Genomic DNA, 20,918 nt, shown 5'->3' on the forward strand with positions numbered 1-20,918 from the left:
TCAAATTGTCTATAAAAAAAGTTAATCTTGGTATTTGAAATAATTTTGTTTAAAAAAATTTGTATAACTAATATAATTTAAAAAATTATACATTTCATAATTTTTTATTATTTACTTTTTTTTGTTTAGTAATTTTATTTGTTTAATAATATTTTCATAAAAAATTTTCCTTTATTGTTTTAATACTTTTTCATAAAAATAGTTTTAAAAAGTAAGTATAATAATAAATAATAATAGATATAATAACAATAATAAATAAATAAACAAATAATAAATATAATAGAAAACAATAAGAGTAATTGATATTTAATATTTTTGTTCCTCACGTTCATTCCTACTGTACTACGCAAACGGTGCAGCCTGATATAGTCGGCCATGACTAACCTCCCATATTGAGCTGTCAGTTTGCTATGTTTTGTAAAACGCGGATTGATATTCACGCCTATAGAAACATCTAATCGTCATAAGAAAACTTGTTTTATATTCACTATTAAATATTATTTTTCCTTAAATCGCCCTTCTTTTCATTTTCAATCTGGATTTTTTTTAATTAATTATCAAAGTCAAAAAATTGCACCAAGACAGGTGAAACGAGGGGAAAAGAGTGGAAGGTGAGGAGAAATCGCTCGCTACGCCTATGCGTACTTTTAAATATTTCCCACCGTGCAGCGTCCTTAAAGGAGTATACTTTTTGGGTATTTTACAATTGTACCTAGTGTTAGAAAAACAGATTGGTTTGGAAGGAAATGGAAGAGTTTAGATTTTATTAAAACATCTGTTTCTTAATCCAGATTATCTTTATGATGTTTTAGAAATATTTTGAGTTTCTTAAAGTACAATTACTCATTCTTTAGAATGTTTGAAATAACATCCGCTAAAGCATTAAAATATGTTTAGGTACTTTATTATACTATTCCTTTGCCATTCTCAGTCTCAGGTTTATATTTATTGAAATATGAATTCGAATACTTTATTTTAATAATTTTGATTTCACCGCGACGTACAATCGCGATTCGATTAATCTCGAAGTGTGATTCGAGCAAGATAATAGTCGCTCGTCACAACTAATGAGAATCCGACCAATCAAATGCCATTGTCATGCTGATTCCACACTTACCCAGCGCTCCGCTTTTCCGTGGCGCTTTGCGTGAGATAGAAAAAGACAGAGACTATCTCTATCTTTTTCTGTCTCACGCGAAGCGCCACGGAAAAGCGGAGCGACTGGGTAAGTGTGGAATCAGCATTAGAGTTGCGTAATAAAAGGTAACTCGGCTCGTAACAGCAGTATACAGTCAGCGCCGTCGGTGGGAATGGTCAGCCAACAGTTGTCCAATTTTCAACTCATGTCACTGGGGTGTTTTTATACTGTTTTTTTTAGAAAAGGAAAGCAAAATTTAAAAAACATTCAATAGAGCGTGAAAATTAGACAAACCTTATATCCTTCACTATTTATGAAAAAGTTTTATGTTTCAATATAATTTTATTTATAGACATTAGCAAAGAACAATAAGGATGTGTATAAATTATAGTTGATTATTACTTAGAATGGATGCTGAAGGGAATTTCGTTGTTATTAGGTTAAGTTTACTTCGAATATTGAACCTATAGATGAATGGGCATGACTGACCGCTCCCGTTCACTAACCTAGGTTAAGGAATTACTTAATAGTTTTGAATTCTTTTTAATGTGATAAAAAGAAATTCCAACACTTATAAGACTGTCTGCAAAACAAAAGCACATTATGTTAAATTTAATATCTAGAAGAGACCAAATAAATTCTAATTAAGGAAGAAATATAAAGTTTTTTTAAAAAAGTGTGTATATATCGAATACATACTTGATTATAAGAATGTAATATAAAGTAATAGTAAATCGTATTAAGAAAAATTCTACGCTCATCTTCTATTACAAAAATGAGTACTTGGACTAAAAGAATACATCGTCGCGCGGCTACATTTGGAAATGTTGTTGCAAGTTGTGGTCATCCTTCCTCTGTATCTCCTTATTCCAGACGACTTGAAAAGTTAGTATTCTTTTCTATAACCACACTCTTATTCCATTTTAAGCAATTTTCTTAATTTTATTTTCATTTAAAAATTATTGATCTTGTAGAGTTCATTGTAAATAATAAAGATCAGGGTTTTTACAAAATACTCCTTATGAAACTCCAGAATTTCCAGATGATAAATGATAAAATTTTCATGATACATTACAACTCATTATAAAGGAAACCCGATAGATTATGAGTTGAAAGACACTTTCAGCTTACTAGTCTAGTAAAATTATTGTTTTAGAAGGAAATGGTTTCTCTTTTCAATTGCATAAAATGTTCCTTAGTATCATAAAATTACTGTCCCAAAACATTTTAGAAAAAATATGCAAAAGAAAAATAGTTACAGCAATTTTATGACTATTTCTTTACACTCAAAAATGCATTTTTGAAAACGGGGAGACACTTTTCTCAAAATCTACTGAACCGACTTAAAAAAACAAAAAATTATTTGATTCTTTATCTAAAAAAACTACACTACAAACCTCTAACGCTACCCACAGTTGCGAAAATGAATTAAAAAACTTAACAAATTTTGTAATACGTGACAATATTTAAAAGGAATTTTTGCAATTCGCATAATACATTTTTTACAATAAGAGATTAAAAAAGTGTGTTATTACCAATTCTGCACCAGAAAGTCCCCTTAACAAAAACATTATTAATATAAAAGGATGTACTACATGTTGTAAAAACTAAGTTATTTTTTTAATTACTTGAATTTTTTAGTGAAACTTTAAATAGCTTGAATTTAAACTCAAAACGATTGATTGACACAATATGCAAAAAATACACCTTTGGAATCTTTTAGCATTTTTTCTGGGAAACCGCATAACTTTTTATTGGTAAATATATTGAGATCAATTTTTTTCAAATTGTTTATAAAAAGACGCACTTTCTATTGAAAAATTTTTGAAAGAAAATTTATTCAATACTTTGTTGATATTAAGAAAAAAAAATTTTATTTTCGATTTTTGGAAAATCATCATTTCTTTTATAGGGTAAGTGTGACAATTATGGCGCGGTTCTGGTTTAGCCGTCTTTGAAATAGAAAATTCAAAAATTATAATGAAAGAAGTAAATTTATGGCTTATTAAACTAAAAGCCCGTGTCATATAGATAATAAAACTTTTATAAAAACTTTATAAAAATTAATTATTTAAACAAAATTAAAGCAATAAGAATTAGGATTAAAAACGTCAATTATGGCGCGGTTGAGTCAATTTCGGCGCGCCAATTACGGCGGGGAAAATATCGTGTATTTAGAGGTTGTGTTGCGCGCCATAACTGGAGCACGCACATTCAATGAAAATGTGCCAATTATGGCGGGGCACAATTTTTGTACTTAAATAATTAAACCAATAATAGTTCAAATGTGTTTTTTTTCGTACAATTATATCGAGTAAGATCAAAAATAACTTTTTCTATCATTTTCAAATAACTATTTTATTCTAAAATAGTAAATAATTCTATTTTTCACAAAGTCGCCATAATTGGAGCACCCGCCACAATTGACACACTTACCCTAGTTAATTTTTTTGTGGTGATAGTATATATACTTACAACTAGGTGCTCTGTGAGTTTAAAAATTTTCCGAGACATACAATTTTTTTAAAAAGGACGTTTATTTTCTTATTCCGTTATTGCACATGATTTAAATCAGTTCAAATTATTCTATAATGACCACCAGACAATTAATAAAACATAAAATAATTTATTTAAATTGCTATAAACAATATTAATTAACAGATAGTTAACTTTAATTCCTCTCCACTAAAAATGTTTTTTTATGAATAATTTTTTATTTAGGTTTATTTAAAGAAAATATGTCCTTCCCTTGTTTAAAAAATAACTTATTTAAATTGTTATAAACATTATTAATTAACAAATAGTTAACTTTTGATCCTCTTCACAAAAAATTTTTTTTTCACCCGTACTTTTTTGTTTAGGTTCATCTAAAAAATATAAGAATGTAAGTGTAACTACTTATTTCAAATAGTCTGTGAAATTAAACTAAGTACATATATACTTACATTCCTATATTAATCAAATAAACCTAAATTAAAAAAGTAAACGTGAAAAAAATTTTTTGGTGGAGAGGAACAAAAGTTAACTATTTCTTAATTAATAATGTTTATAACAATTTAAATAAGTTTTTTTAAGCAAGAAGCATATATATTCTTTAAATGAACCTAAATAAAAAAAGTAAACATGAAAAACATTTTTTGTTGGAGAGGAACAAAAGTTAACTATTTCTTAATTAATAATGTTTATAACAATTTAAATAAATTTTTTTAAACAAGAAGGACATATATTCTTTAAATGAACTTAAATAAAAAAGTAAGCATAAAACAAATTTTTAGTGAAGAAAAATCAAAGTTATCTTTTTGTTAATTAATATTGTTTATAACAATTTAAATAACTTACTTTTAAACGAAAAGGACATATATTCTTGTAATGAACTTAAATTTTAAAAAATGTGTAAAAAAACCTTTTTTAGTGGAAAGGAATCAAAGTTATCTATTTGTTAATTAATATTGTTTATAACAATTGAAATAAATTATTTTATGTTTTATTAATTGTCTGGTGGTCATACTAGACTAATTTGAACTGATTTAAATCATGTGCAATAACGGAATAAGAAAATAAACGTCCTTTTTAAAAAAAATTGTATTAATTTGTTTAAAACAAAAAATTATAAACAATTAATAACTCAAACATCGGCCTCGAGGGATGTCTTAAGAATTTATTTTCCTTTAATTTAAAACAAAGAACACTCAAATCGGTTAAAAATTGTAGGCTGTAGAAAATTTTTGAACAGTAAATTGTAAAAAAATTCCACTGTGCGGTGCATGCGCGCAGTATGCAGCGCTCGACAAATAGTCAAATTATGAAAAACCTTTTCATTTGCACTAAGATTTCTTTTCAGTTCTTGTTTACCTACATTCTAAAGAACATTTAGCAAACAAAAATTTTTTTTAATCGCGTGTAGAAAGCACTTAAAACTGGATTTGTTTATAAAAAAATTATTAAAAAATAAAAAAAAATAATTTTTTCAAATTTTTATTTTATTATTCGAAAGTACATTAACTCACTGATATAACCATAAATTTTTGTTCAATTTTTTCAAAAACTCAATTAGTTAAAATTATTTTATTAAAAGGGTTCAAAAATCTTTAATTAACAATAAAAAATATAAATAATTTAAATATTTTTGAAATACTCCGTGAAAATATTACTAGATACAGAGATACTAGTACTTTCAAATACAAATACTTATTTTTAAGGACAGTATTTTATGACGCTGAAAATTACTGGATTATGCCCTGAAAAACTGATTATTATGCGAAATTATGCGTTGAAAAATTAAAAAGTGCAAATTGATGCTTTTGAAAGAAAAACGTTATTAAGGATCCAAATAAAGCTTTTAACATTATGTTAATTTTTTTTAAGAAAAAAAACCACCAACATTTTTAAATAAAGCAACTTATGCTCTATAAATATAGAGTAAAGGTCATCATAAGAAATATGTTTTGCGATGACCACGGTAACAAGGAGCTGGTTTCTCAGAAATACAAAATTCAAACGAATTTAGTTAAAGTAAAAGATAAAAAAATGCTGTGGGTTCTCAGCTGTAAAAAGATATTGTTTGGGGTCATCCATAAAGCATACTTAATTTCCGAAATTTTATCCCCCCCATCTTGATACTTTTTTCAATAATGATTAATATGAAGCATGATATTTTATGGACCCCCCTACTCCTTCAAATATCACATGCTTTATGGACGACCCCTTTCTTAAAAAAAGAAATCATTCTATTGAGGTGAGGAGTAGATTTTTATGTATTAAAAAAGCCCACTAAACTCAAGAAAAATCGGAGATTCAGTGCAGTAGTTTTTGAGAAATAGTGCGATCACCGATTTTCAAAATGCTGTTTTAAGAAAAACGAGTTTAAAATTTTATCATACTCTTTCATTAGACGAAATTTTGTTGCGGGCTACAGGAAGCCGGACTTAACTGAACCTTACTTCAGATCTTTAAAGCTTTATATCTCACTCAATTTTTAAAATATCAACTTATTATTTTACAAACATATGTCTGAGACCCTACCCACACAGTACCGAAACTTTCCTAAAAATTTATTAAAGATTTACTTGCAAACTTCGAAGAATTTACTTGCAAAGTTAGCTCAACATTTATTGAAGTGGGACATTTAAATCTTTGCAGAATTTTCACTAAACTTTGCAAGTAAATACTTCTAAGCTTGCAAGTAAATTTTTAGTAAATATTTAGGAAATTTTCGGTGTTGTGTGGGTAAACTTAGAAAAAATACAAGAAAAGAAAAACCGGTTTTTTGAAAATTACAACTAGGATTGCCCTTTTAATTATGGATGATTAATTTTATTCATAAATTTATGATAAAATGTATTTATAAACAGATATTTCGTTAATGCAGATTTAGACTGTGAAATATTTTTATATTTCTTGCACAAAAAATATAATTATGCACAATTATGCGATAATTCAAAAATTGTGCGATGAAAAAAAATTATGCGTTTTGATGCGACGTTAAATTTATTTTATTTTATTCATAAACATGATAATACGTAAAACTTTAGTATAGAGTAGGGTAATGTCACATTGAGTGGACCGCCACTTTGAGTGGACCACCTGAGTTTTTAAGTTATCTGACAGCGGAAACGTGAAATAAATAAAACGAATAGCAGCACCGCACCTAGAAACAGTAAGAATTTATGTTCCGCGATAATCATACACGTTATTGTTTGATGTAACGCATTTTTAAGAACACAAACCAAAAAAGAAGTCGCTCTTACAATGAGTAAAGTGATTCGGAAGCGTAAAAGTAGTGCAAAATTTAAGTTTTAAAAGGTAACTAATTTTTTTCCTACTACTTTGGACATTGGAATTGATTGTCTTAGTTTTATTAAGTGATAATTTTGATACAAAAAAAAATTTTGGTGTCTGCCATAAAAAGTTGCATGTCACCATGAGTGGACCACTGTTTATAACCATGATTGGACTGCCTGTTTTTTATATTTTTAATGTCAGTTTACCATTTTTATGGAAATAAATTGACAATAAATTGGTTTGAAACTGTTTTATGTTCTTTATTAATTTTTTGTGATTTTGATGTGATATGTGCCAAAATTACACTAGTTTACAAAATTAAAAAAATTTTCTGATCCGCGGCATTTCACTATCATTTCTTATGTAAAATTTGCTCCCGAATCCGAATCTGAAGTCAGATATTAAGAACGTAGAACAGTTTTCGAGATATGAGTAAATTTCAAATTTTTGAGTTTCGACAAAAAGTGGATTTACTAATATAGGTGTATTCCACGTCAGTTCAACACAAAAAATTTTATTAGGTTTTGGGATTCGGTTGAAATTGGGTAGATTATATCCTCTGGTGGTAGTAAATAAAATCCCTAAGCGATTTTAAAAAATTTCAAAAATTGGCGGACATATTGGATTTTTAATTTTTTTGTACCTTTTTTTTGAAAAATATATATCTCTGCTTCTTCTTAACGGATTTTAGTTTATGACCTCTTAAATTGTTCGTATTGAAATATACTTTTATTTAAAAAATTAAAATTAAAAAAATTATTTAAATTTTTTGTTTAAAAAATTAATTTAATTTTTTGAAAAGCCATAGAAAAAATATGCTACCTTGAATTTTGATCATTTTTTTACCATTTGTAGCCATAAATGTGTTGAACTTGTCCTGAAATTTTCATCGTGGGACAGCCAGTAGTTTTTGAGAAAAAAAATAAAACGTAAATCCTCGCATAGCGCTGTAGCGCTCAGTTTTAATGCCGCACGATTGTAAATGGAATTTTAATGAAAGTACGAGTTTTTATTAACCCTAGAACTAAAATATGATTTTTTTATGGACTAACGAAAAACTGGGGTGGTTTGGTATCCCAGATTTGAAACAATTGTAAAAGGTTACCTTTTTTGTAATTTTTTTAATTTGTCAACAATGTGGCTAATTTGAAAAAATTAAACGGATTTTAAAAGGTAAATAAAGATAAACTGTAAGACCTCGGAAACTCCCCCGTAAAAAATAGAAACCTCCTTTGTAATAAATAATTTTTATTCTATTTTAAAATCATTTAACATTTGTATATATTGTAAATAATATTTAAATTTTCAAGTTGCCTTAAACAAAATAAAATTGTCTCTATTTACCTTTCAAAATCCGTTTAATTTTTTCAAATTAGCCACATTGTTGACAAATTAAAAAAATTACAAAAAAGGTAACCTTTTACAATTGTTTCAAATCTAGGGTACCAAACCACCCCAGTTTTTCGTTAGTCCATAAAAAAAATCATATTTTAGTTCTAGGGTTAATAAAAACTCGTACTTTCATTAAAATTCCATTTACAATCGTGCGGCATTAAAACTGAGCGCTACAGCGCTATGCGAGGATTTACGTTTTATTTTTTTTCTCAAAAACTACTGGCTGTCCCACGATGAAAATTTCAGGACAAGTTCAACACATTTATGGCTACAAATGGTAAAAAAATGATCAAAATTGAAGGTAGCATATTTTTTCTATGGCTTTTCAAAAAATTAAATTAATTTTTTAAACAAAAAATTTAAATAATTTTTTTAATTTTAATTTTTTAAATAAAAGTATATTTCAATACGAACAATTTAAGAGGTCATAAACTAAAATCCGTTAAGAAGAAGCAGAGATATATATTTTTCAAAAAAAAGGTACAAAAAAATTAAAAATCCAATATGTCCGCCAATTTTTGAAATTTTTTAAAATCGCTTGGGGATTTTATTTACTACCACCAGAGGATATAATCTACCCAATTTCAACCAAATCCCAAAACCTAATAAAATTTTTTGTGTTGAACTGACGTGGAATACACCTCTTAAGAAAATTCTGAGGGAATCATGTAATATTTCCAAATATTATGTCTTAGGTTTTTTAAAGTTAACGCAGGAACTAAACAATAAAAGATAAAGTATATAGGTGTCTCTTGGAAAAATTTTCCAAAAATTTTCGCAATTAAATGATCTTACCAAGAAAACATCGAAAAATCAAATCGGTTGATTCATTTAGTCACAAGAGTAAAAAAAAATGTTAGTATGGCCGTCTTGCCCCACTCTCCCCTATTGAAAGCATTATAGCTTGAATTTTTAGAAATAATTTTAATAATTGTATTTTGAAAAGTAGTTTAATTGAATGTTTCTTTTGAAATTATTTCTAGTTTTTATTTTTTTAAATATTTAATTGGAGAATTTCCGAATAATGGGAATTTCGATAAATTTTATTTTGAACTAATATGGGTTTGAAAATTCTCTAGGAACTTTTGCAAAATTTATTAAAAATAATTGTTCATTGTTCATTTATTTCTGTCGACAAATTTTAATAAATTTTTGAAATTAATTACGTTTTTCGAAGACTTTACTTAAAATTATATTAAAAAATAATTAAAATCCTGTGAAAAATTTTATTATTTGTGAAAATAATTGAAGTCTTGCAACGAATTTTATTACATTTCTTTTAAATAATTGAAATCCTGTGAAAAATTTTATTATTTATGAAAATGATTGAATTCATGAAAGGAATTTTATTATATTTTTTTAAATAATTGAATTGATGTAAAAAAAATTGTATTACTTTTAATAATAGTTGAATTCTTACGAAGGATTTTATTAAAATTTTTGTAAATAATTAAATTTTTTTTAAATTTTGTAGAAATATAAATTATTATAAACATGAAGATATCGAGCTATCTTCATGTTTTATAATAAATATTCTTGCCTAAATTGCATAAATCTGTTTCATTAGATCCCTTTGGCACCCTTCGTTTATTTTTTAGGTTTTACCAAAGATTGATAATTTTTTTTTTAAATTAATAAATGGCATAGGGGTTGTCCATATACCACGTGAACAGTTTTTCAAAGATTTTTTACCCCTCCCCCCTTGTGGACACAAAAATACATGGGATCGTGGACATTTTCAAACTTTTTTAACCCCCCCCCCTCCCCCCAAAGTGTCCACGTGGTATATGGACGACCCCATAGCAGTAAAAATTTTAAAAAGTAATTAATTTTTTGAAGAATTATATAAATAATTTTGAAAACTTTGATTTCTAAAAAAATTTTTAATGATTATTTTCAATAATATTTTAAAAAATTGTATACTCTCTAAATCTGAATCAGTGAAATTCTACTGAAAATCAGTTAAATTTGACTGAGAATCAGTGACTTTATTCTCGGGATTTGAATCAGTGGAATTTCACTAATTTAAATCGCGAGAATAGAGTTACTGATTCTCAGTCAAATTTCACTGATTCAGTTTGACAAAAAAACCAACTTGGAAAACTTCGCAGTCGTTATTTCCTCGAAATATTTTTTCGGACCGTGGGTCCCTTTTAACTGTCCCTGTCACATGCGTATTTTAAATTAGAAGCATTTACTGCTATCCGGCTGGTATTAGCGCGTGTCTTCGAGCGTCGGCTGAAAGAGAGAGAGAGAGAGAGAGAGAGAGAGGAGAGAGAGAGAGAGAGAGAGAGAGAGAGAGAGAGAGAGAGAGAGAGAGAGAGAGAGAGAGAGAGAGAGAGAGAGAGAGAGAGAGAGAGAGAGAGAGAGAGAGAGAGAGAGAGAGAGAGAGAGAGAGAGAGAGAGAGAGAGAGAGAGAGAGAGAGAGAGAGAGAGAGATTGAAATTGTGATTGGAAAATAAAAAATACGCAAAACGTATTTGTTTTCTAGTTCTTAATTTTAATCATTAAACAATTTGTTTTATTAGAAAAACAATAAATCTGTATAATTTTAATTTGTCAAACATTAGCCGAGATAATCTTTTTATATAGAAAAACAATGAAAAAAATTTGTTTATGGAAAACTGTTAAGCTTGCCCAATCTAATATCTTATATTTCTCTATGTTTTAAAAGCAGTTAAAAATAATATAATTGGTTATCAGTGAAAAAAATGACTAATTTTCAGAAAACATTAATTGTACAATTAGCTATAGATTTGACAAATTGAATCAATTAAAAAATATTTTTGCTTATCAAAATTTTGTAGATATTCCTTTTTATTTGTTAAAAAATTAGAAACTAATTTTTCTTCTGGGAAGGAAAAAATTTAAAAATAGAATTTGTAAATAAGAAAAAATAAAATCTTAACTAAATATTAAAAATTTTTAAAAAAGAAAGTTTCACATTAATTATGTGGAGGATCGTATTGCTGAAAAATAAAAAAGTATGAGTTGTCCATACGCCGATCAAAACAAAGTATTGCGTAGAGTTCCGAATGTATGTAGTACAACAGCGGAGAGAAGTGAAATAGACCGTTCGGTTGTACTCGGTACATTTCGGCCACACGATAGGATCCAAAGTCCCGCCTCACTCCTCAAAGAGCACGCCAAGGCATTAGAAACGAAAAACTCTTTTCGCTTGCCTTTCACTACGTTCGCTTATCCCCACTCTACTCAATCTTCTACGCGATTCGCATGTGTGCGCGCACACCACTCTAGAAACAGTAACGTGTTCGTATAAACGAATCCCCAAATGAGCGCCTGGATCGTAGATACTCAAAATTCAACTTTTGAATTTAACTATTTTAAATACACATCCTTATAGGAAATTTCATTCCGCATCTTTTTCACTTATGCAATTTTTTTGTATCTATTAACGTTTTCGAAATATTTGGAAAAAACTGTTTTTTTGAAACTGTAAATTTAATGACATTTTTCACTTCAACTCGCGATATTTCAGACAATTTTAAAAATTTTTCAATGAAACAAAAAATAAAATGCGTCTTAAGGTATTCTACGAATGATGAAAAAAGAAAACAGTTATTTTCTTTATAAACAAAATTGTTATTAATTTTTTTTCTTAATTAATGTAAAAATCATAAACTACAATTTGCTCATTTGGGGATTCGTTTACACGAACACGTTACTGTTTCTAGAGTGGTGTGCGCGCACACATGCGAATCGCGTAGAAGATTGAGTAGAGTGGGGATAAGCGAACGTAGTGAAAGGCAAGCGAAAAGAGTTTTTCGTTTCTAATGCCTTGGCGTGCTCTCTGAGGAGTGAGGCGGGACTTTGGATCCTATCGTGTGGCCGAAATGTACCGAGTACATCCGAACGGTGTATTTCACTTCTCTCCGCCGTTGTACTACATACATTCGGAACTCTACGCAATACTTTGTTTTGATCGGCGTATGGACAACTCATACTTTTTTATTTTTCAGCAATACGATCCTCCACATAATTAATGTGAAACTTTCTTTTTTAAAAATTTTTAATATTTAGTTAAGATTTTATTTTTTCTTATTTACAAATTCTATTTTTAAATTTTTTTTTTTTCTTCTAAGTTTTTAATTTGTTAACTAATAGAAAAGAATAGATATTCTTTTCTATTTGTGAAAAATTTTGATAAGCGAAAAATTTTTTTAATTGATTTAATTTGACAAATATAACTAATTTTCCAATTAATGTTTTCTGAAAATTAGTCATTTTGCTTCCTCGTGGAGGAAGCTTCGTAGTCGTTTAATTTACAAAATTTTTAAAAATCCTTTAAACAAATTTTCTTCTATATAGGACTATGTTATATGTATAAGACCCTGAAATTGTCCGCATTCATCACTGTCTGCTATAATGTTAAAGGATGCAAAATACGTGCGTAAATCCAGTATTGACTGCCTTAAAAATGTTGTATCTTAATTTAAGGCTGCTTTTCTGCCTTAAAATAAGACTTTCTTTTTACTGTGTATGTGTGTGTGGATCCCGTTTTTTGTGAACATAATAACTCGAAGAGGTTTTAACGAATTTGTCAAAAATTTGCCAGATATAATTATCATAAAACTATCTCGAAATAGATTTATGGACTTTGAAAAATCCTCGGAAAAAAAATTTTTATTTAACTTTTTTCTAAAAAAATTTTTATAAGTTGGTTTTTAAAGTTAATATATAATAAAATCTTTTCTTTTGCATCAAGACGAATTAATTAGTCTATACAAAGTATAAATTGTATTAGAATTTATAGAGTTAATCACAATTAAATCTGAAATATTCGCATTTTTATCAAAAAGTTAGTTCTTTCCGCGAAATTATGTTGCTATATAATAAAATGTTATTATTTATCGAAAAAAATCAAAACTCTTATTCTTTGTATCAAGACGAATCGATTAGTGTATGTAAAGTATATATTATATTCAAAAATTATAGAATTAATTACAATTAAGTGGAAAAATTCACTTTTTTACTAAAAATTTTTTTGTTTATTTAGATTCATATTACTGTGTAAGAAAATTTTATTCTTTCTATTAAGACGAATGCACTTTATTTTATAAATGTTAAATTGTATTGAAAATGATTTAAAAATTAAATATATTTGTCGTTAATGCTTTCTGCACGAAGAAGCAAAATTTGTTTGCTGATCGTAAAGAGGAAGCAAAATGTTCATGTAATGAACATCTGGATTTACAACTTGTTTTAATACAATTTTAAGTAAAGACTTTGAAAAACTTAATTATGTTCAAATATTGTATAAAATCTTTTCGAAAAAAATGAACAATTAACAATTATATTTAATAATTTTAGCAAAAGTTCATAGAGAATTTTCAAATCTATTTGTTCACAATAAAATTTGACAAAATTTTAATTATTCGTTTATTCTCCAATTATTAAATATTTAGAAAATAAAAACTAGAAATAATTTTTTAAAAAAATTTAATTAAACATTTCAAAATACACTTATTTCTAAAAATCAAGCTATAATGCTTTTATTATTCAATTATTATCAAAAATTTTAACTCAAATTCATGTTTTAATAAAAAATTCTACAAGCATTCAATTATTTAAATACAAAAAAGAAAAAACTATTTAATCAATGTACGTTTCTCTAAATTAAATAGATTCTTGAATAGGGTTTAAAAATTTTTTTAACACACTATTGTGTAAAAAATCTATGCAAAAAATTACTAATGTTGGGCTAGTGGGTCCTAATAAAAGCAAATTACATAAAAAAATTACAACTTTAAGACAATTTGTAATTTTGCTGAATTTTTTTAACGATTCTTGGTCATTTTAACCCATAAACGAAAGTGTCCGAAAGGGTTGGGAGAATAACACATTTTTTGCAGTCAATTGGGGTCTAATACAAGTGATTTTTTAAAAAAAATTACAACTGTAAGACCATCTTTAATTTTGATGAATTTCTTTTCGTTTTCTGGGTCATTTATCCCATAAACGAAAGGATCCGAAAGGGTAAGAAGGGCGAAACTTTTCTTGTAGTCTAGTGGAATCTTGTACAAGTGATTTCTGAAAAAAATTGCAACTGTAAGACCATCTATAATATTGATGAATTTTTTTCGTTTTTTCACCATTTTACCCCATTAACGAAAGAATCTGAAAGGGTTGCAAGGGCGAAACTCTTTTTGTAGTTTAGTGGGGTCTAATATAAAGTGATTTCAAAAAAAAAATTACAACTGTAAGACCATCTGTAATTTTGCTAAATTTCTTTTCGTTTTTTGTCCATTTTACCCCATAAACGAAGGGAAGCAAAGGGTTTAGGGACACGCAAATTTTTTCTCAGCTTACTGGTATCGAATGCAACTAAGTTGTGCAATAAAATTTTTCCCCCGAGTGTTTTCCAATTTTTAAGAAATTTTTTATTAATTTTTTTTTAATTTTTGGGACTATTTTACTCCATAAACGAAGGGAAGCGAAGGGTTTAAGGGCACGCAAATTTTTTCACAGCTTACTGGCATGCAACTAAGTTGTGCATTAAAATTTTTCCCCTGAGCCTTTTCCAATTTTTAAAAAATTTTTTATTAATTTTTTTTTAATTTTTGGGACTATTTTACTCCATAAACGAAGGGAAGCGAAGGGTTTAAGGGCACGCAAATTTTTTCAGAGCTTACTGGTATCAAATGCAACTTGATTGTTCAATAAAATTTTTCCCCCCAGCCTTTTCCAATTTTTAAGAAATTTTTTAGGAATTTTTTTTTTAATTTTTGGGTCAATTTACTCCATAAACGAAGGGAAGCGAAGGGTTTAAGGGCATGCAAATTTTTTTACAGCTTACTGGCATCGAATGCAACTAAGTTGTGCATTAAAATTTTTCCCCTGAGCCTTTTCCAATTTTTAAGAAATTTTTAAGGAATTTTTTTTTTAATTTTTGGGTCAATTTACTCCATAAACGAAGGGAACCGAAGGGGGTGGGGGCATGCAAATTTTTTTACAGCTTACAGGTATCAAATGCAACTTGATTGTTCAATAAAATTTTTCCCCCCAGCCTTTTCCAATTTTTAAAAAAATTTTTATTATTTTTTTTTTTAATTTTTGGGACTATTTTACTCCATAAACGAAGGGAAGCGAAGGGTTTAAGGCACGCAAATTTTTTCACATATTCCTGGCATCGAATGCAACTAAGTTGTGCAATAAAATTTTTCCCCCGAGCCTTTTCCAATTTTTAAGAAATTTTTTAAGAATTTTTTTTTAATTTTTGGGACTATTTTACTCCATAAACGAAGGGAAGCGAAGGGTTCAAGGGCACGCAAATTTTTTTACAGCTTACTGGTATCAAATGCAACTTGATTGTTCAATAAAATTTTTCCCCCGAGCCTTTTCCAATTTTTAAAAAATTTTTTATTAATTTTTTTTTAATTTTTGGGACTATTTTACTCCATAAACGAAGGGAAGCGAAGGATTTAAGGGCACGCAAATTTTTTTACATCTTCCTGGTATCAAATGCAACTTGATTGTTCAATAAAATTTTTCCCCCCAGCCTTTTCCAATTTTTAAGAAATTTTTTAAGAATTTTTTTTTTAATTTTTGGGACAATTTACTTTATAAACGAAGGAAAGCAAAGGGTTTAAGGGCACGCAAATTTTTTCACAGCTTACTGGTATCAAATGCAACTAAGTTGTGCAATAAAATTTTTCCCTGAGCCTTTTCCAATTTTTAACAAAATTTTTATTAATTTTTTTTTAATTTTTGGGTCAATTTATTTTATAAACGAAGGGAAGCGAAGGGTTTAAGGGCACCCAAATTTTTTTACAGCTTACTGGAATCAAATGCAACTTGATTGTTCAATAAAATTTTTTCCCCCAGCCTTTTCCAATTTTTAAGAAATTTTTTAAGAATTTTTTTTTTAATTTTTGGGACAATTTACTTTATAAACGAAGGGAAGCGAAGGGTTTAAGGGAACGCAAATTTTTTTACATATTCCTGGCATCGAATGCAACTAAGTTGTTCAATAAAATTTTTCCCCCCAGCCTTTTCCAATTTTTAAGAAATTTTTTATTAATTTTTTTTTTAATTTTTGGGTCAATTTACTCCATAAACGAAGGGAAGCGAAGGGTTTAAGGGCACGCAAATCTTTTCACAGCTTACTGGTATCAAATGCAACTTGATTGTTCAATAAAATTTTTCCCCCCAGCCTTTTCCAATTTTTAAGAAATTTTTTATTAATTTTTTTTTTAATTTTTGGGTCAATTTACTCCATAAACGAAGGGAAGCGAAGGGTTTAAGGGCATGCAAATTTTTTTACAGCTTACTGGCATCGAATGCAACTAAGTTGTGCAATAAAATTTTTCCCCCGAGCCTTTTCCAATTTTTAAAAAATTTTTTATTAATTTTTTTTTAATTTTTGGGACAATTTACTTTATAAACGAAGGAAAGCGAAGGGTTTAAGGGCACGCAAATTTTTTCACAGCTTACTGGTATCAAATGCAACTAAGTTGTTCAATAAAATTTTTCCCCCCAGCCTTTTCCAATTTTTAAGAAATTTTTTATTAATTTTTTTTTTAATTTTTGGGTCAATTTACTCCATAAACGAAGGGAAGCGAAGGGTTTAAGGGCACGCAAATCTTTTCACAGCTTACTGGTATCAAATGCAACTTGATTGTTCAATAAAATTTTTCCCCCCAGCCTTTTCCAATTTTTAAAAAATTTTTTATGAATTTTTTTTTAATTTTTGGGACAATTTACTTTATAAACGAAGGAAAGCGAAGGGTTTAAGGGCACGCAAATTTTTTCACAGCTTACTGGTATCAAATGCAACTTGATTGTTCAATAAAATTTTTCCCCCCAGCCTTTTCCAATTTTTAAGAAATTTTTTATTAATTTTTTTTTTAATTTTTGGGTCAATTTACTCCATAAACGAAGGGAAGCGAAGGGTTTAAGGGCACGCAAATCTTTTCACAGCTTACTGGTATCAAATGCAACTTGATTGTTCAATAAAATTTTTCCCCCCAGCCTTTTCCAATTTTTAAGAAATTTTTTATTAATTTTTTTTTTAATTTTTGGGTCAATTTACTCCATAAACGAAGGGAAGCGAAGGGTTTAAGGGCATGCAAATTTTTTTACAGCTTACTGGCATCGAATGCAACTAAGTTGTGCAATAAAATTTTTCCCCCGAGCCTTTTCCAATTTTTAAAAAATTTTTTATTAATTTTTTTTTAATTTTTGGGACAATTTACTTTATAAACGAAGGAAAGCGAAGGGTTTAAGGGCACGCAAATTTTTTCACAGCTTACTGGTATCAAATGCAACTAAGTTGTTCAATAAAATTTTTCCCCCCAGCCTTTTCCAATTTTTAAGAAATTTTTTATTAATTTTTTTTTTAATTTTTGGGTCAATTTACTCCATAAACGAAGGGAAGCGAAGGGTTTAAGGGCACGCAAATCTTTTCACAGCTTACTGGTATCAAATGCAACTTGATTGTTCAATAAAATTTTTCCCCCCAGCCTTTTCCAATTTTTAAAAAATTTTTTATGAATTTTTTTTTAATTTTTGGGACAATTTACTTTATAAACGAAGGAAAGCGAAGGGTTTAAGGGCACGCAAATTTTTTCACAGCTTACTGGTATCAAATGCAACTTGATTGTTCAATAAAATTTTTCCCCCCAGCCTTTTCCAATTTTTAAGAAATTTTTTATTAATTTTTTTTTTAATTTTTGGGTCAATTTACTCCATAAACGAAGGGAAGCGAAGGGTTTAAGGGCACGCAAATCTTTTCACAGCTTACTGGTATCAAATGCAACTTGATTGTTCAATAAAATTTTTCCCCCCAGCCTTTTCCAATTTTTAAGAAATTTTTTATTAATTTTTTTTTTAATTTTTGGGTCAATTTACTCCATAAACGAAGGGAAGCGAAGGGTTTAAGGGCATGCAAATTTTTTTACAGCTTACTGGCATCGAATGCAACTAAGTTGTGCAATAAAATTTTTCCCCCGAGCCTTTTCCAATTTTTAAAAAATTTTTTATTAATTTTTTTTTAATTTTTGGGACAATTTACTTTATAAACGAAGGAAAGCGAAGGGTTTAAGGGCACGCAAATTTTTTCACAGCTTACTGGTATCAAATGCAACTTGATTGTTCAATAAAATTTTTCCCCCCAGCCTTTTCCAATTTTTAAGAAATTTTTTATTAATTTTTTTTTTAATTTTTGGGTCAATTTACTCCATAAACGAAGGGAAGCGAAAGGTTTAAGGGCATGCAAATTTTTTTACAGCTTACTGGCATCGAATGCAACTTGATTGTTCAATAAAATTTTTCCCCCGAGCCTTTTCCAATTTTTAAGAAATTTTTTAAGAATTTTTTTTTAATTTTTGGGACTATTTTACTCCATAAACAAAGGGAAGCGAAGGGTTTAAGGGCACGCAAATTTTTTTACAGCTTACTGGTATCAAATGCAACTTGATTGTTCAATAAAATTTTTCCCCCGAGCCTTTTCCAATTTTTAAAAAAATTTTTATTAATTTTTTTTTAATTTTTGGGACTATTTTACTCCATAAACGAAGGGAAGCGAAGGATTTAAGGGCACGCAAATTTTTTTACATCTTCCTGGTATCAAATGCAACTTGATTGTTCAATAAAATTTTTCCCCCCAGCCTTTTCCAATTTTTAAGAAATTTTTTAAGAATTTTTTTTTTAATTTTTGGGACAATTTACTTTATAAACGAAGGAAAGCGAAGGGTTTAAGGGCACGCAAATTTTTTCACAGCTTACTGGTATCAAATGCAACTTGATTGTTCAATAAAATTTTTCCCCCCAGCCTTTTCCAATTTTTAAGAAATTTTTTATTAATTTTTTTTTAATTTTTGGGACAATTTACTTTATAAACGAAGGAAAGCGAAGGGTTTAAGGGCACGCAAATTTTTTCACAGCTTACTGGTATCAAATGCAACTTGATTGTTCAATAAAATTTTTCCCCCGAGCCTTTTCCAATTTTTAAGAAATTTTTTTTTAATTTTTTTTTAATTTTTGGGTCAATTTACTTTATAAACGAAGGGAAGCGAAGGGTTTAAGGGCACGCAAATTTTTTCACAGCTTACTGGAATCAAATGCAACTTGATTGTGCAATAAAATTTTTCCCCCGAGCCTTTTTCTATTTTTAAGAAATTTTTTTTTAATTTTTTTTTAATTTTTGGGTCAATTTACTTTATAAACGAAGGGAAGCGAAGGGTTTAAGGGCACGCAAATTTTTTCACAGCTTACTGGAATCAAATGCAACTTGATTGTGCAATAAAATTTTTCCCCCGAGCCTTTTTCTATTTTTAAGAAATTTTTTAAGAATTTTTGGGACCATTTTACCCCATAAACGAAGGGAACCGAAGGGGGTGGGGGCATGCAAATTTTTTTATAGCTTACTGGTATCGAATGCAACTGATTTGTGCAATAAAATTTTTCCCCCGAGCCTTTTTCTATTTTTAAGAAATTTTTTTTAATTTTTGGGACCATTTTACCCCATAAACGAAGGGAACCGAAGGGGGTGGGGGCATGCAAATTTTTTTATAGCTTACTGGTATCGAATGCAACTGATTTGTGCAATAAAATTTTTCCCCCGAGCCTTTTTCTATTTTTAAGAAATTTTTTTTAATTTTTGGGACCATTTTACCCCATAAACGAAGGGAACCGAAGGGTGTAGGGGGGCGCAAATTTTTTTACAGCTTCCTGGCTGTGAATGCAATCGATTAGTGCAATAAAATTTTTCCCCCGAGCCTTTTTCTATTTTTAAGAAATTTTTTTTAATTTTTTGGACCATTTTACCCCATAAACGAAGGGAACCGAAGAGGGTAGGGGGACAAAAATTTATTTTTAGGTGTTGGTTATCATTTGGGACAATCTCATGTTGAAAAAAATTTACTTTTTTTATTTTTAATTTTTCGTTTTCAAAAACGTTTCGAACTTCAGCCTCATCCTGTTTTCTCTCATTCACTGCCGCGTGAAGCCAGAATCGAGTCGTCACAAGTAAGATTGTGTTGTATAAAGTCCGCCTGAAAATCAGTCGGAGTTCGAGCGATTCTTATAAGAAGAATCTAATACTTTTATAGCACGTTCTCTTTATATTTATAATAAAGATTTCGTGCAAAATTAGCAGCTGCTTTTTGTTTTTATTGCATCGAACTCTCCATTACATTAAATAGATGATTTCGTATATAAATTATTATAACCTCAAGCTAAAATTCTATTCAGCAGTGACTAATAAAATTTGTAAAAATTCTGCAAGCAATAATAGCAACAGATTTCTCTCCGTGTATTATTATTGATTATAATTATAATTTTTGAAGCGATGTTTATCAAGTATCATTTTCCATGTCGTTTTTTGAGTGTCATTTTTTGAGTGTGGTAGCGAAATAACCACACTCAAAATACGACACTCATGAGTGTCATTTTTTTCGTAAGGGAAAAATATAGCGGAAGTGATACGAATTTATTTTCATGGGGTTTTCATCGAAAAACTAAAATCTCTTTTTGCAAGCTCGAAAATTCTGTAACCCATGCTGGTTCTCTCAATTCCTAATCTAGTGGACTGGCGTTATACATTTTTATTTATTTTTTCGTGAAGATTTCAACAAACATACAG

The 20,918-nt window shown here is 28.6% G+C and overlaps 1 protein-coding gene across 1 annotated transcript in view; it reads left to right on the top strand.

The window, feature by feature from the left end:
- The first annotated feature begins 1,317 nt into the window (after positions 1 to 1,317).
- The window catches only part of LOC122504775 (rho GTPase-activating protein 20), a 172,420-nt gene continuing 152,819 nt past the window's right edge, over positions 1,318 to 20,918 (top strand). The window contains exon 1 of the mRNA XM_043616014.1: positions 1,318 to 2,023. Coding sequence (XP_043471949.1) covers positions 1,914 to 2,023 — 110 coding nt within the window. The 5' untranslated portion in view covers positions 1,318 to 1,913. The remainder of the gene's footprint in view (positions 2,024 to 20,918) is intronic.

The sequence above is a fragment of the Leptopilina heterotoma genome, unplaced genomic scaffold, assembly GCF_015476425.1.
Source record: "Leptopilina heterotoma isolate Lh14 unplaced genomic scaffold, ASM1547642v1 Lhet_316, whole genome shotgun sequence".
NCBI lineage: Eukaryota > Metazoa > Arthropoda > Insecta > Hymenoptera > Figitidae > Leptopilina > Leptopilina heterotoma.